Source organism: Leucoraja erinacea, chromosome 2, assembly GCF_028641065.1.
Source record: "Leucoraja erinacea ecotype New England chromosome 2, Leri_hhj_1, whole genome shotgun sequence".
Classification (NCBI taxonomy): domain Eukaryota; kingdom Metazoa; phylum Chordata; class Chondrichthyes; order Rajiformes; family Rajidae; genus Leucoraja; species Leucoraja erinaceus.
Window position 1 is genome coordinate 46,183,330 of NC_073378.1, and position 16,012 is coordinate 46,199,341.

General features: G+C 43.8%; 1 protein-coding gene across 1 annotated transcript in view; it reads right to left on the reverse strand.

Annotated features, from left to right (window-relative positions):
- Window positions 1–15,014, reverse strand: part of LOC129709709 (cytoplasmic dynein 1 light intermediate chain 1-like) — a 56,496-nt gene extending 41,482 nt beyond the window's left edge. The window contains exons 1-3 of the mRNA XM_055656235.1: window positions 14,812–15,014; window positions 14,624–14,697; window positions 1,596–1,712 (exon numbers count right to left, since the gene is read on the reverse strand). Coding sequence (XP_055512210.1) covers window positions 1,596–1,712; window positions 14,624–14,697; window positions 14,812–14,975 — 355 coding nt within the window. The 5' untranslated portion in view covers window positions 14,976–15,014. The remainder of the gene's footprint in view (window positions 1–1,595; window positions 1,713–14,623; window positions 14,698–14,811) is intronic.
- Between the last annotated feature and the right edge of the window lie 998 nt (window positions 15,015–16,012).

Consider the following 16,012-nt stretch of genomic DNA (forward strand, 5'->3'; position numbering starts at 1 on the left):
TCAAAAGGATCTTCAAGGCACACATCAACTCTATCCTCCCAGATAACCTTGATCCACTGCAATTAGCCTACCACCACAACAGATTCATGGCAGGCAACATCTCCCTGGCCCTACATTGATCCCTGGAACGACTGGATAACAAGGACTCATCCACACTGATATTGATTGATTATAGCTCCATCGTCAATACCATAATGTTAACAAGACTCATCTCCAAACACCTAGATCTAGGACCCATAGATCACAATCAGTAAGGATATGTGACAAACAATGTTCCACGATAATTCTCAACACGAGTGCCTCACTTGGATGCCTTTTCAGCCCCATACATGGTCCCTATTCACTTACGACGGTGCTCCAACTTCATTACAAGCTTGAAGATGACACCAACATAGTTAGAGCGTATCTTGAACAATGGTGAGAAGATATATAGAAAATAAATAGCGATCTTAGTGTTAAGATAACAACCTCTCCTTCGATGACAGCAAAACAAAGAAGCAAGTTATTGACTTCAGGAGAGAAGATTTACGAGGATGTTGCGAGGACTCGGGGTCTGAGTTACAGTGAGACATTGAGCAGCCTGGAGCGCAGGAAGATGAGGGGTGATCTTATAGAGGTGTATGAAATCATGAGGGGAATCAATAGGGTAAATGCACAGAGTATTTTACCCAGAGTAGGGGAATCAAAACCAGAAGACATAGGTTTGAGGTGAGAGGGGGAAGATTTGATAGGAACCCGAGAGGCAACATTTTCACACAAAGGGAGGGGGGGGGTATATGGAACAAGCTGCCAGATGAGGTAGTTGAGGCAGGCACTATCACAGCATATAAAAAACATTTTTGGACAGGTACATGGATTGGAAGAATATGGACCCTTTAGAAGGGCTAAACATGAGAAGGTGGGATTAGTATAGATGGGATAACTTGTTTGGGGTGGGCAAGTTGGGTCCAAGGGCTTGTTTCCATGTTGTATGTCTCTATAAGGGTGTAATTTTGAATCTCCCCCAAAAAATTGGTGTTGGCCCCTGTACTTTTTCCTGCAGCTGTAATATTACATTCTACAGGTAATTTTTCTCTTTGGACTATTTGTGCTAGTGTCTGGCTTGATTGTATGGTATGGCTTGATTGTATGTACCATGCTATGTATGGTATGATTTAACTGGATAGCATGCAAAACAGTTTTTCACTTTATCTCTGTACACGTGACAATAATAAACTAATACTAATATCAAGCTTGAAGTAGAAGCTATTGCTGAAGACGTGTAGGAAGGAACTGCAGATGCTGGTTTAAATCAAAGATAGACACAAAATGCTGGAGTAACTCAGCGGGACAGGCAGCATCTCTCGAGAGAAGGATTGGGTGACGTTTTGGGTCAAGCTGCTTCTTCAGACTGAGTTACTCCAGCATTTTGTGTCTATCTCCTATTGCTGAAGATGTTTGCTTGAAGTATGGATTGCCCCAATGAGTTGGATAATGAAGGCTGCAAAGGGATTATTAATTTCCAGATCACAAATGTTTAAAATCTTTTACGTAAAGAAAAATCAGCAAGAATAACGAGAAAGAAAATGTTCAACCATGGAATAGCGAGTGCTCACCTTCAATATCTTCATCATGAACATCCAGGTACAAGAATTCCATTCCTCGTCCTTTCTTGTAATCCTCCACTCCTTGCAGTTTTGCTATTAAAGTTGTTTTACCAGATCCATCTTCTCCTGGAAATAAAGTAAAAGTTTGGGAAAAATAGTAACGCATATTATCAGAACACGTCGGGCGGCACGGTGGTGCAGCGGTAGAGTTGCTGCCTTGCAGCGCTTGCAGCACTGCAGACCCTGATTCAATCCCAACCACGAGTGCTGCCTGAACGGAGTTTGTACGTTCTCCCAGTGATCGCGTGGACTTTTTCTGAGATCTTCGGTTTCCTCCCACACTCCAAAGACGTACAGGTATGTAGTTAAACTGGTTTAGTAAATGTAAAAATTGTTACTAGTGTGTGTAGGATAATGTTAATATGAGGGGATCGCTGGTCGGCAGGGACTCAGTGGACCGAAGGACCTGTTTCCACGCTGGATCTCTAAACTAAACATCACATCTGAACTATAACCAATTCAATCTATTGTCTAGATCAGATAGTGTTACTTGCTCAATTCAAGTTTTAATTTTCTTAATAGTATATTTTAAATTGAATATTGAAATTACTTTATTCCCATAACAAAATGTTAATTTAGTTTAGAATTTAGAATATTTGAAAAATATTTATCTTGTGGAAATAATTAAAAAAACACGTTAGGTGGTGGGTGCATTAGAAATTAAAATACAATAAAAATGTGTGTGTTCTATAGTTTCTACGTCTCCTCTGTTGTGTCACTGTAACCTCTCTAATATTGATCAATAATCAATAGAAACAAGCAAGCCCTCTGCCTGGGCATATATGACCAAGCCAAGCTACTCAGCTGCAGTAGTCTCCACTTATATTCTGAAGTCTTTTGCCAATGAAATCACCCGTGAAAACCACTTATTTTTTGGTATCTGAGATTAGCAGTGTTCCTTTTATCTAAATTAACCAATGGACTGTAGGAGGAAAATGATTTTGACTGTCTCAATGAACCGAGTTTGGTGTTTATGACGTCGTTTTCTCCACACTTAAGAAATCAAATGACCATTTTACAAAACATCTCTGGTCAGTCCACAAGCACCACTTGACCTTCCAGTCACAAGTTACTTTAATTTTCCACTGCACTCCCATTCTGACTTCTGTGTCGTGGGTCTCCTATATTGCTCCAATAATGCGGTGGCGGCTGAACAACTACTTTTTGTTCTTTTCTTCCTATTTCTATGTTTAAAGTAGACATTACCATGACAATTTTGCTCAAAACCCTATCACAAATATTTCCTGTGTTCTCTCCACCCCTCCTTTCCTCAACTTAATGCGTTTGGTTTTTTCATATTCCCAATTCTGATGAAGGGCTATCCTTGACCCAAAACATACACGTTATTTTTCTCCAAGCTGATGCTACTTAACCTGTCACAACAATGTTTTGCTCCATTTAATATTCTAAAGGGCCACTGGTGCCTCTGGAGTTACGATTAGCTCCAGGATAGAAAAGATCAAAAACTGCAAAACAAAGTTGTGTTTTTCCAAAGGCAGGATAGTATAAAATTCATGAAACTTTCAAAATCGTTAAGTTGTACTGTTCCCCCCCCCCCCCCCCCCCCCCCCCCCCCCAATCCAATATCATTGATTATGCTCACAAAGACCAAATTTTAAACTCTTTTTGTTAACCACAGTGCATTCGTAGTAATGATGGAATTTTGTTGCCTATGATACAGACAACATAAACCCAAAACTAAGTTATTTTGGAGCTAATTCATTAGTTTTGATCCACATAATTAATTGTTTTCTTTAATATAAATGCTAATAAAAAGAAACCAAATTGTCTATGAAATGATCCAAGATACTATATTGGAAATAATCTTGCAGCATTTCACTTTTTGTTGACGTGGCATTGGAATTATTGTAGAGATTGAGATCCACACATACTGTACAATGCTGGATAGCTGCTAATTCCATACCACAGGAAATTGGGCTATACCAATTAACATGTGACAAAAAAGGTTTGCTGCACTCACTTTAAAATATGCCTTCTTGTCTTTGACATCTCCATCCCGAGAAAAAGGTTTGACTGTCTACTCTATCCATGTCTCTCATAATGTTACTCTATTGGAGGTTGAAGAAAGACCTGTTGGAGGTCTATCAGGTGTGCTTTTCTAGAATAAACATAGAAACATAGAAATTAGGTGCAGGAGTAGGCCATTCGGCCCTTCGAGCCTGCACCGCCATTCAATATGATCATGGCTGATCATCCAACTCAGTATCCCGTACCTGCCTTCTCTCCATACCCCCTGATCCCCTTAGCCACAAGGGCCACATCTAACTCCCTCTTAAATATAGCCAATGAACTGGCCTCAACTACCCTCTGTGGCAGAGAGTTCCAGAGATTCACCACTCTCTGCGTGAAAAAAGTTCTTCTCATCTCGGTTTTAAAGGATTTCCCCCTTATCCTTAAGCTGTGACCCCTTGTCCTGGACTTCCCTAACATCGGGAACAATCTTCCTGCATCTAGCCTGTCCAACCCCTTAAGAATTTTGTAAGTTTCTATAAGATCCCTTCTCAATCTTCTAAATTCTAGAGAGTATAAACCAAGTCTATCCAGTCTTTCCTCATAAGACAGTCCTGACATCCCAGGAATCAGTCTGGTGAACCGTCTCTGCACTCCCTCTATGGCAATAATGTCCTTCCTCAGATTTGGAGACCAAAACTGTACGCAATACTCCAGGTATTGCGTACGTAAAGATGTCATCCAAATGTAAACAAGCATTATTTTATCACTAGGTAGACGAAAAGCTGGAGAAACTCAGCCGGTGAGGCAGCATCTATGGAGCGAAGGAATTTCGGGTCAAGACCCTTCTTTTATCACTGATAACTGAAAGGTTAAATTATCCATATTTTATAATCAGCTATAAATCAATAAGCAATATTCACAAACTTTACAAATTGAACTTTTGAAACCTTGTGTGCTCGTTCTCTGGGAACAAATTGTTTTCACATGAAGTAAAATGTGCATTAAATACTCTCAGATGTAATGGCATAGAACTTGTCAGCAGTTGGGATTTCTCTGCAAGAATGGGTGCAAGTTAAAAAGTCAAGTCTCACAGGTTGGCTAATAAAAAGGAAAGTAAGCCAAAGTGAAGTGGCCACAGTGAGAACAGCCATTGTGGGAGTGGACAGAGTAAGACTGGGGCATTGAGGCTTTGGCAAGGGCAGGTTAAAGTTTGGGCTGTCACTTTCAGGCATGATATTCACCTCCAGCAAAAAAGTAGGAAGTATTGGCTGGGGATCCAGGAGGCCTGTTAGGGGTTCAGGGGGCAATGCATTTTCAATAAATTGAAAGTGATTTCCAAGCTTTCTGCTGGTAGTTTAAACAGAAGCTTTCTAACACATAACCGGTAAAATAACCCCCAAACGATAAATATTGCATGAAATAAATTACTCATACAGCTAAAACAAACCTTTACAAAAAATGTTACCTGAAATGTCTCTTTGCCTAGCACTGTGTGCAAACAGCACAGAAAAAGTGATTGATAAACCCATGACATAGGTAACAGTACCTAAACTCTAGTTTCACTTCCTCTTTGCCTAACATTTCTTTTTGTATTAAGCAAAACACAAAGCGCTGCGGGAACTCAGCGAGTCAGGAAGCATCTCTGGAAGGAATGGACAGATGGCATTTCAGATTATGATCCTTCAGCAGACCAATTGTTCATTCCCACCATGGATGCTGCCTGAAAGACAACGGAGACACAAAAAACTACAGTTGCTATAATTCTGAGAAAAAGACAAAGTATTGGAGGAACTCAGCAGTTCAGTTCAGAACTGACAATAAAGCACACTGAACTGACCTGCCGAATTCCTCCAGCACTTTGTGTTTTGCTCAAGATTCCAAAATCAGCAATTCTTTGTCTCTCCATTGCATCACTGTGGTTGATCATAAGTACTTTGGTTTATGTACCATGACCTAGCTTACTTAGAATAACCAATAATTTACTGCATATCGCTGTTGCTTCTCCTACAGAAAGTTAAAAAAAAAAAATTGTTCCAGTTCAGATGACAAATCAGCAGTCTTGAGGCTTAAAATTCAGTCCAGCAGCATTCCAGTTCTTGGCTGGGTTCCTTAGATTGCATTCCAATAAATCCATAAGCATTAAAATTCACCCCTGAGGCATTCCAACCCAAGGTCTATTTACACTGCAAACACTGCAAGTGTGGCACCATCCTCTCAAAGTCAATATCAATGCACTGTTCAGTTAACTTTCCCCAGAGCGGGAAGTCCAGTTAGTGCTTCTATCTGGCTGTAGACATCACTGCGGCCAGGAGCCATCCTTAGCCCGGCACCATCACCCACCGTGTTCTTCTTCGACACCATCTTATCCATCTTCTTGGCGATGTGCACAATCTCCTCCAACTTTCCCATTACATCTTGGTTTTGTATTGTTGTTTTTGAGGGCGAGGGAGAGGGGGGGAAGAGGGCAGTTGCAGAAGGAGAACGGGACGTAATGGCCACTCACATCAGCACCGGGAGAGAGCGGGGTCTTCTCCTCTCCTCTACTCTTGTATATGGGACTGGCCACGGCCGTTGGCCGGGCGCTGCTGCAAGCGCTGCTGGGAGCTGTAGTCCCAATCCGCGCCCCCAATGCCCCGCCCGTTGCATTCGCCCCAAGCACCGCGCTGCCTGGCTCCCCGCCGCAGTCTCTAGATGAGAAGCCTTCACTCGCCTCACGTCAGAGAATAATAATAATAATAATAATAAAAAAAATCAGACTAATTTGCTAGGAAAAAAAAAAAAAATCAGAATTCGATGACATAATTCGATCGAAAATAAGACGACAAGCCAGCCAAAATTAAAAAACGAGGATACCAAAAGTTTCTTCAGAAATATAAAAAGAGAGGCAAGCATGGACATTGGACCACAGAAAAATGACGATAGAGAAGTAGTAATGGGGAATAAAGAAATGCTGGATGAATTTAATATATTTTTGCATCAGCCTTCATGGTGGACGACATCAGCAATGTGCCAGGAATTCAAGAGAGTCAGGGGGCAGACGTTAGTGGAGTTACTTTTACTAAGAGAAGATGATTGAGAAGCTGAAAGGTCTGAAGGTGGATGTCACCTGGACCAGATGGACTACACACAGGGTGCTGAAATTGAAGCTTTAGAGATTACGAAGGCATTAATGGTGATCTTTCAAGAAACACGAATCAGGAGTGGTCCCAGAGCACTGGAAAATTGCAAATATTACTCAAAGAGAGTAAAGCAAAAGAGGGGAAACTATAGGCTGCTTAGCCTGACTTCTGTGGTTGCTAAGATTTGAGAGTTCATTATTAATGAAGTTTCCTTAGAGGCACATGATAATATGGGCCAAAGTCAATGCAGTCTCGTGAAGGGGAGATCTTGTCTAACAAATGTGTTGGAATTCTTTGAGAAAGTAAATAGCCAGAATAGACAAAGGAGAGTAAGTGGATGATGTTTACATGGATTTTAAGAAGGCCTTTCATAAAGTGCAGCACGCACGACTGAAAAATGAGAGCCCACGGTAGTAGAGGGAAGATACTAGCATGGATAGGAGATTGGCTGAATGGCAAAGAGTGGGAATAAAGGGGGCTTTTTCTGGTTGGCTGCCAGTGACCAATGTTGATCTTGAGGGGTTGGTACTGGGTCTGCTAATTTTCATGCTGCACAGCAATGATTTGGATAATGAAACTGATAGATTTGTGGCCAAGTTTGCAGATGATACAAAGGTAGCTGACGGGGCAGATAGCCTACAGGAAGCATGAACCTCGCAGAGGGACTTGGACAGCTTGTGAGAGTGGTCAAATAAGAGGCAGATGGAATACATCGTAGCATAGTGTGGACCTGAATTTTGGTACAGGTGCACAACCTTTTATCCGGTGTTCCAGAAACCGAAAAGCTCCGAAAACCGGCCATTTTTTCCAGATGTCGTCTGCGCACCAAAGCTCGCGTTTGGCGCCAAACTTGACCCAAAATGACCCACGGTCAACCCAGGTCTGTACTACTGTAGCGGCTGCCTCCTCCCTGGAGACCGGGAGACGCTTAAACATTTGTAAATCATTGCTTAAATGTTAGTCAGTTAGTTTGGAGGGCTTTTATGTGAAGGGGGTGAAGGGGGTAAACTTTAATTCTTAGTCCCCTACCTGGTCGGAGAGGCGGGGAGCGGTCAATGCCTTACCGGGTCGCTGTGCAGTAAGCTCCGCAGCGCTGTGGCCGGTCCGGCCGCGGGCGTCGCCGGTTGTAGCTCCGACCCCGGCAACTCTACCCCTGGCTGCGAGGCGCTCCAAATCCAGCGCAGCCCGCGGCCGGACGTCCCAGCTCCGAGAATGTCGGGAGTCGGCGGCGTCGCAGCGCTGGGATACCAGCGGGGTGCAGGCAATGCCTTACCGGGTCGCCGTGCGGCAAGCTCCGGAGCGCTGTGGCCGCCGACACACAACATCGCGGAGCGTCGCTGGATTTGGAGCCGCGCAGCCAGGGGTAGAGTTGCCGGGGTCGGAGCTCCAACCGGCGCCGCCCGCGGCCGGACGGAGCCCCCAGCTCCGCGGCTCCAAATCCAGCGACGCTCCGCGAATGTTGGAAGAAGGCGGCCACAGCGCTCCGGAGCTTGCCGCACGGCGACCCGGTAAGGCATTGCTCGCGACGCCGCCGACTCCCGACATTTGCGGAGCTGGGACGTCCGGCCGCGGGCTGCGCTGGATTTGGAGCGCCTCGCAGCCAGGGGTAGAGTTGCCGGGGTCGGAGCTCCAACCGGCGCCGCCCGCGGCCGGACGGAGCCCCCAGCTCCGCGAGGTTGGGAGTCACCGACCAGGTAGGTAGGGGACTAAGAATTAAAGTTTCCCCCTTCACCCCTACACCACCACCACCACATAAAATCCCTCCAAACTAACTGACTAACATTTATGCAATGATTCTCCCGGTCTCCGGGGAGGAGGCAGCTGCTCCAGACTTTTCAAGCCGCCCGCGCTACCTACCTAATCTACGCTAAAAATCTTCCATTCTGAAATCCGAAAATGTCCGAAATCCGACAAGTGTCTGGTCCCAAGGCTTTCGGATAAAAGGTTGTGCACCTGTAGTAGGTATAAAGGCATTTTACCAAATGGGGAGAGGATTCAGAAACTGGAGGTGCAAAGGGATTTGGTGCTGATGCAGGATTCCCAAAAGGTTAATTTGCAAGTTGAATCAGTAGTAAGGAAGGCAAATGCAATGTTGGCATTCATTTTGAGAACTCTAGAATATAAATGCAAGGATGTAATGCTGACGCTTTATAAGGCCCCGGTCAGACTGCATTTGGAGCTTTGAGAGCAGTTTTGTACCCCATATCTGAGGAGGAATATGCTGGCCTTGGAGAGGGTCTAGAGAAGGTTCACGAGAATGATGAGGATGGTTGGATTAACATATGACGAACATTTAAAGGCTCTGGGCATGTACATGCTGGAGTTTAGAAGGATGAGGGGAACACCTCATTTAAACTTACCGAATAGTGAAAGGCCTAGATAGAGTGTATGTGTGAGGTGGGGGGTCGTTTCCACTAGTGGAAGAGTCTAGGACCAGAGAGCACATCCTCAAAATAAAAGAGGAGGAATTTCTATAGCCAGTGGATGGTGAATTTGTGGAATTTATTGCCACAGATAGCTGTGGTGGCCGTCTTTTGATATTTTTAAAGCAGAGGTTCTTGATTAGTAAGGATGACAAAGGTTACGGGGAGAAGGCAGGAGAATGGGGTTGAGAGGGAAAGATACATCAGCTTTAATTAAATGGTGGAGAAGACTCGATGGGCCAATTGGCCTAATTCTGCTTCGATAACTTATGAATTACAATTTTTTTTCAGTCTTGCTCAATCCTCATCCAATCAACAGCGCAAGTCTAACTTTCCTGCCTAGGTATTTGTTTATTTACTTCACATCAGCTGTTACCTCATGACACATTACTCTTAGTTTAGTCAGTCTCCATTTATACATCATCTTTAATGTTAATACAAAGCCATTTGAGTTTTATTTATTAGGCAGTTCTTCAGGACCAAGAACGATCTGCTTTCACTACAGTTCCGTGGCTTCTGAGGTGGTTGATGAAACCATTCGGGGACCCCAGACTCTGCCCTAGGGGGGGCAGGTAGTGCACTCCTTTCAATGGGCTTCTGCATGCTCCTGAAATTACAAGGTTCTCAGTGTTTTCCTGAATGCTCACTCCTTACATTGGTCAGTCATATGGCAGAGATTCCTACGTCATTAAGAATGTAACATTTTTATCAGGGACAATTAGTGAAGATTCGTGAATTGTTTTCTTTCTTACAATTACATTGCTTATTATGTCAGTTTCAGAGTTTTGGTGTCTGTCTTGGAATACGATGGTTTACTCCTCAGTTGGCCGTATAATGAAAGCCCTAGGTTGGGCATGCTAGCCTGAGACGTGACACAGATGTTGGCTCGCTTATCCTGCCAGAGGATGTTAGGATGTAAAGGATTTTATAGAGAAAGCACCTCTCTAGTGCTCTGAGATGTATGATGTTGGTAGCGTCCATAGTGCACACAAGGTCTTGTGCCAATTTCCCTATAGAGATGCTGCCTGGCCTGCTGAGTTTCTCTAGCAATTTGTTTTTCTTTCTCAGAAATCACTGCTGCTCACTAGACAATTAGAAACTCAAACCTAGCATAAAGCTCAACTTCAATGGTAGCATACCATTGTTTCTTGATCATATAATACAAAGCACATCCTGTCGTACCATTTAATAAATGGGATGACAGTGCTCAATCACCAAATGTGCACATAGAAAGCTTTCACTTGCATACTGCAATTTTACGAGAGGTTGGAGTAGTTCTTAGTTCAACATCAAACAGTTTTCTTTTTTCCATTAATTAGCTGAACTCCAGTAAAGACTTGTGGGCATGGTACAATATTGAGAAGAGGTTGAGGAAATAATATACATTTGCTTGACCCCAGTTTGCACAAGAGTTGGATATATGATGAACATATTGGTTCATCAAGGCGTGCATACGTTCAAGTAGATGAAAGGGAATGGATGCAAATTTCCGAAGGGAGCCAAATTTACAAATTATTCTCCACAATCCCCTTTCATTGGCAGCATCAAGGGCCTTTGCAGATTTAGTAAAGGCCAGGAGGCATGGTTGTCAATGCTGCTCCTGTGTTATTATACATAAACAGAGAACAAAGACAGTACAGCACAGGAACAGGCCTTTTGCCACACAACGTCTGACGCCGAACATGATGCCAAGTTAAACTAATCTCCTTTGCCTGCACATGATCCATATCCCTCCATATCCATGTGCCTATCTAAATGCTTCTTAAATGCCACCACCTCAGGCAGCTCACTCCAGGCACATCCCACTCTCTCCCAAAAAAATAAGCATGGCCTGCACATCTCTTTTAAACCTGCCCCCCTCACCTTAAAGCTAAATGTCTATTTAAAATTCACACAGCTTTCAAACCTTTGCTTGGTTACGAGGATGCTGCCAGGACTAGAGGGTTGACCTCGAGGGAGAGGCTGGGACTCTATTCCTTGGAGCTCAGGAGGATGAGGGGGTGATCTTATAGAGGTGTATAAAATCCATGACAGGAATAGATCGGGTAGACACCTAGTGTCTCTTGCCCAGAGGAGGTGAATCGAGGACCAGACGATATGGGTTTCAAAAGATTTGATAGGAATCTGAGGGGTCACATTTTCCACACAAAGGGTGACGGGCGCATGGAACAAGCTGCCAAAGGAGGTAGTTGAGGCAGGGACTATCCCAACATTTAAGAAACAGTTAAACGGGTATATGGATAGGACAGGTTTGGAGGGATATGGACCAAACGTGGGCAGGTGGGACGAGTGTAGCCAGGACAGGTTGGCCGATGTGGGCAAGTTGGGCCGAAGAGCCTGTTTCCACACTGTATCACGTTATGACTATGGTGCACTTAGTTCAATATTACCCAGCTATGTGTGTCCTTCCATCAGCTTCACCGGTCTGCCACTCTCTCACTCTCTGACAAGACTTTCCGACATCCGTCATGGCTTGATGCAAAATTGAATCCCTTCTGTGAACACCCTAGAATGTTTTTCTGCAGTTGCTATGTTCTCCAATTCTTCACTTCCCCCACCCCTCCTCTGCCAATGTTAATAACATTTAACTGAATCCCCCCCACTATAATATAAAGTATTTGTGGGCAACTATAGGATTTATAGGAACTTTTCCCATGAGTATATATAAAATAGTCCACAATTTTAAAATCACCCAAGTTTGTGATCAACATGACTTTGTTGGTAAAAATAAAGATAGAAGCCTAACTTCTTAATACACATTCCAATAAAAGTACACTTTAATAGCAGAATTATGTGGAAAAGACATGCATTATTGCCCGCATAAAAACATTTTAAAGTATTTGATGTATTCTCATCAATATAATAAAAAAACCTGATACATTCACAACATTTGCCTCATTTTGTAACAAGGTCCCATTATGACAACTTCACCTGTATCAATAAAATAACAAAGCATAACCCCAAATTATGGGGATGGCAGTTTAGATATCCTGGATAGGCTGAAAACATATTATTTTTAATTATGAATAGTTTAGATAGTGAATTAACTGAAATGTACAATAGCTGAAAGAGCAATAAATCAAAAGGCCACAGGTTTTGGGATCAGCATCAAAATAATCACAAGGAACATGTTTCTTCTTCTATGTAAACCTATGTTTACGCTTTGGAATAATCTGCCCAGTAGAGTATTAATTATTCAAAAGCGAAATAGATATTAAAATGAATTTAAAAAGGTAATAGTAAGATTGAAAATAGTGGGATTAACTAGATCAAATTTGGAGGCAACAAATAGGGTGATTTCACAAAAGGTCACTGGAGCGTGGATCCGCACCCACGTGACCAAAATTCTCAGGTGGAGGGCATGCTATCCATCCGGTACATGTTAGTGGATGGGAAAAATCGCATTTTCCCACCCGTTAAAAACATAGAAAACGGCGAGGTTGAGAGCTGCAATTTACTGTGCCAGTCGGGGTGACTGTGAGGCACAGCTACCTAGATTTACAGGGGAAAAAAAAGATAGCAAGTAAGGTAAATTCAAGAGGGAACTGAAGGTGCCTATCCACCGGACGTCAGGAGCCGACAATTGCCGAGGATATTTAAAGGTCCAAAATATCGGGAAATATCGCGTTTTCCCGCTGAATTTCATCAAAAGTAAAGCATTATATACTTTTTTATCTTTATTCATTTGTTAGATGAGAATTTTTTAAAGTGAAAAATCACTCAGTAAAAGTTCAAAATCGGCCATGGTTCTCAGGTTGGTTTTGACATGCAAAATGAAAACGCCTCTGAAGCTGCATTTACCATTTAAATAATGATAAACTATCAATGCATTTTTAAATAAATTTCACTCAGATGCAAGCTAAGGAATGTGATAATTATCAGCTGTCAGTTGGACAAAATTAGGACATTTTATTATTTGCCAAAATATATTTCTCAATGTTTCTTGTTTAAAGCCTGCACATTCTCCCAAACAACTTATGTATTAATTTCTTTATCATCTAATAACAGACAAGCCTGCAGCATGGAATGATGTCTACAATCCTGTGCAGGCTTTAAACAAGAAACATTGAGAAATATATTTTGGCAAATAATAAAATGTCCTAATTTTGTCCAACTGACAGCTGATAATTATCACATTCCTTAGCTTGCATCTGAGTGAAATTTATTTAAAAATGCATTGATAGTTTATCATTATTTAAATGGTAAATGCAACTTCAGAGGCGTTTTGATTTTGCATGTCAAAACCAACCTGAGAACCATGGCCGATTTTGAACTTTTACTGAGTGATTTTTCACTTTAAAAAATTCTCATCTAACAAATGAATAAAGATAAAAAAGTATATAATGCTTTACTTTTGATGAAATTCAGCGGGAAAACGCGATATTTCCCGATATTTTGGACCTTTAAATATCCTCGGCAATTGTCGGCTCCTGACGTCCGGTGGATAGGCACCTTCAGTTCCCTCTTGAATTTACCTTACTTGCTATCTTTTTTTTCCCCTGTAAATCTAGGTAGCTGTGCCTCACAGTCACCCCGACTGGCACAGTAAATTGCAGCTCTCAACCTCGCCGTTTTCTATGTTTTTAACGGGTGGGAAAATGCGATTTTTCCCATCCACTAACATGTACCGGATGGATAGCATGCCCTCCACCTGAGAATTTTGGTCACGTGGGTGCGGATCCACGCTCCAGTGACCTTTTGTGAAATCACCCTATACTCTGTTGAAAATGCCATTTACCATTATCCATACTTGTTATTTAAAAAATGTTTGAAACGACTCTTTCAAAATAACTTGAAGATTGCAGTTTCCCTATTTTATTAGATCCTTCTGCTCATTCCCAACACTCCCCACGGAAGCTTGAAAGACCAGGCACGGGTTGTTGACCATTTAGTTGTGGATACAGTATCCTATTTCAACAAATATTCTGATCCATGTGCAGGGATACCAGTCACAACATTACCGTTAATTGACTTCAAATCGAACAAAGCCCAAGTCGTACAGAAAAACGAAAATGTGATTTATTTATCTCTTTAGTCACACACACACACAACCACAAAAGCCGAAATAAGCAAAGGATGTCCCGGCTCTTTGCCCATCAGGTTGGTTACCGGGGCAACGCTGGGCCTGCAGTCACCGGGTTCATTCCCGGTCGTGACTCCGGCCAAAGGCGTCTTATTTTCCCGGGGGGGTAGACGGTGAAACCGGTGCCGGGTGGACAACAGCTTCAGCCGCCCATTAGTTGGCGGTTCAAGGAGCCCCAGCCCGGGATAAAACGGGAGCGGCGGGCTCCAGTGACCATGAAGCGGTGGAGGCGGTGTCCGGGAGCCGGCAAGGAGGGAACAGACGGACAGGCCCAATGTTGGAGATGGGTCGCCGCTCCCTCCCTCCCTCCCTCCCTGGGGAAGTCACCGCCGACAAAAGGGCCGCAAGAAACGGAGGGGAGCGGGGCTCATGACTCACCCGTCACCAGCACGGCTTTCCCGGCCGGCAGCTTGGAGCGAGAGCGGGTGGACACTTCGCTCAGGATGGAGGACCTGAAAGACAAGGGATGGTCGGTCAGTCAGTCGGTCGGGCCGGACAGGACAGAGCGGGGGTGGGGGGTACAGAGAGCGGGCCGGGTCAGGCCAACCCCGCCATCGGCTGCTTACCACAAGTTGTTTTCTTCCTCATCCTCCTCGCCCTCTCCAGCTGCCCCCCGCCGCCTCCGCTGCTGATCTCCCTGCCCGGCGCCTGCACATTTGCTTTGCGGCGGAGTCGACGCTGGGAGGTAAGCGGCTCGTCTCCGGGACTTGCTAGCCTCGATCGGCGCCATCTTCACGCACTGAGAGAAAGGGGGGAGAGACGGCGGCGGGAGGAGCCGGCAGACAGGGCGGGGTCAGGTCCGCCTCAGCTCAGGATAAAGGGGATGGATGCCTCAGGCTAGAAAAGTCCGCACACAGTACCTCTGTTCCTGTCAGGGAGGTACCACAGTGACCGAGGGTTATATTACAGAAAGGACACGCGTTGTGTTTTGCTGAGTGTATCTCAGCTTCAATGCTGCTGAAAGACTAGTCCGTGCCTTTGTTACCAACTGACTTGAATTTTCCATTATGCTTCTGCTCACCGAATGCCTACTAAAGCACAGTCGTATTCTTACCTATTTCCTTGCTGAACAGCATTGGTCTGGGGGTTAAAAACATAGAAAATTTGGTGCGGGAATAGGCTATTCGAGCCAACACTGCCATTCAATATGATCATGGCTGATCATCTCAAATCAGTACCCCGTTCCTGCTTTTCCCCCATATCCCCTGATTCCTTTAGCCCTAAGAGCTAAATCTAACTTTCTCCTGAAACCATCCAGTGAATTGGCCTCCACTGTGGCAAAGAATTCCACAGATGAATGAATGAATAAGTTTATTGGTCAAGTATTCACATACAAGGAATTTGGGATGGTGCTCCGCCCGCAAGTGACAGCATGACATACAGTGGCAGGAATGCACATAAAACATTATACATTAATAATAAAACATTATTGATTAAACATGTGAATTAAATAAAATACCAGAGCAAAAGGAGGCTACAGATTTTTGGTTGTTGAGTAGAGCTACTACTCATGGAAAAAAAGCTGTTTTTACGCCTGGCTGTGGCAGCTTTGACAGTCTGGAGTCGCCTTCCAGAGGGAAGTGATTCAAAGAGTTTGTGACCAGAGTGAGAGGGGTCAGAGATGATCTTACCCCTCGTCAGGAAGCTGGTGATCCACCGACAGAGGGGTTCAGCACAGTCATCTTGGAAAGTTTGGAGTGTAGTAGCTCTGGCACAATGGTGTTGAATGCAGAGCTAAAATTAACAAACAAAATCCTTGCATAGATT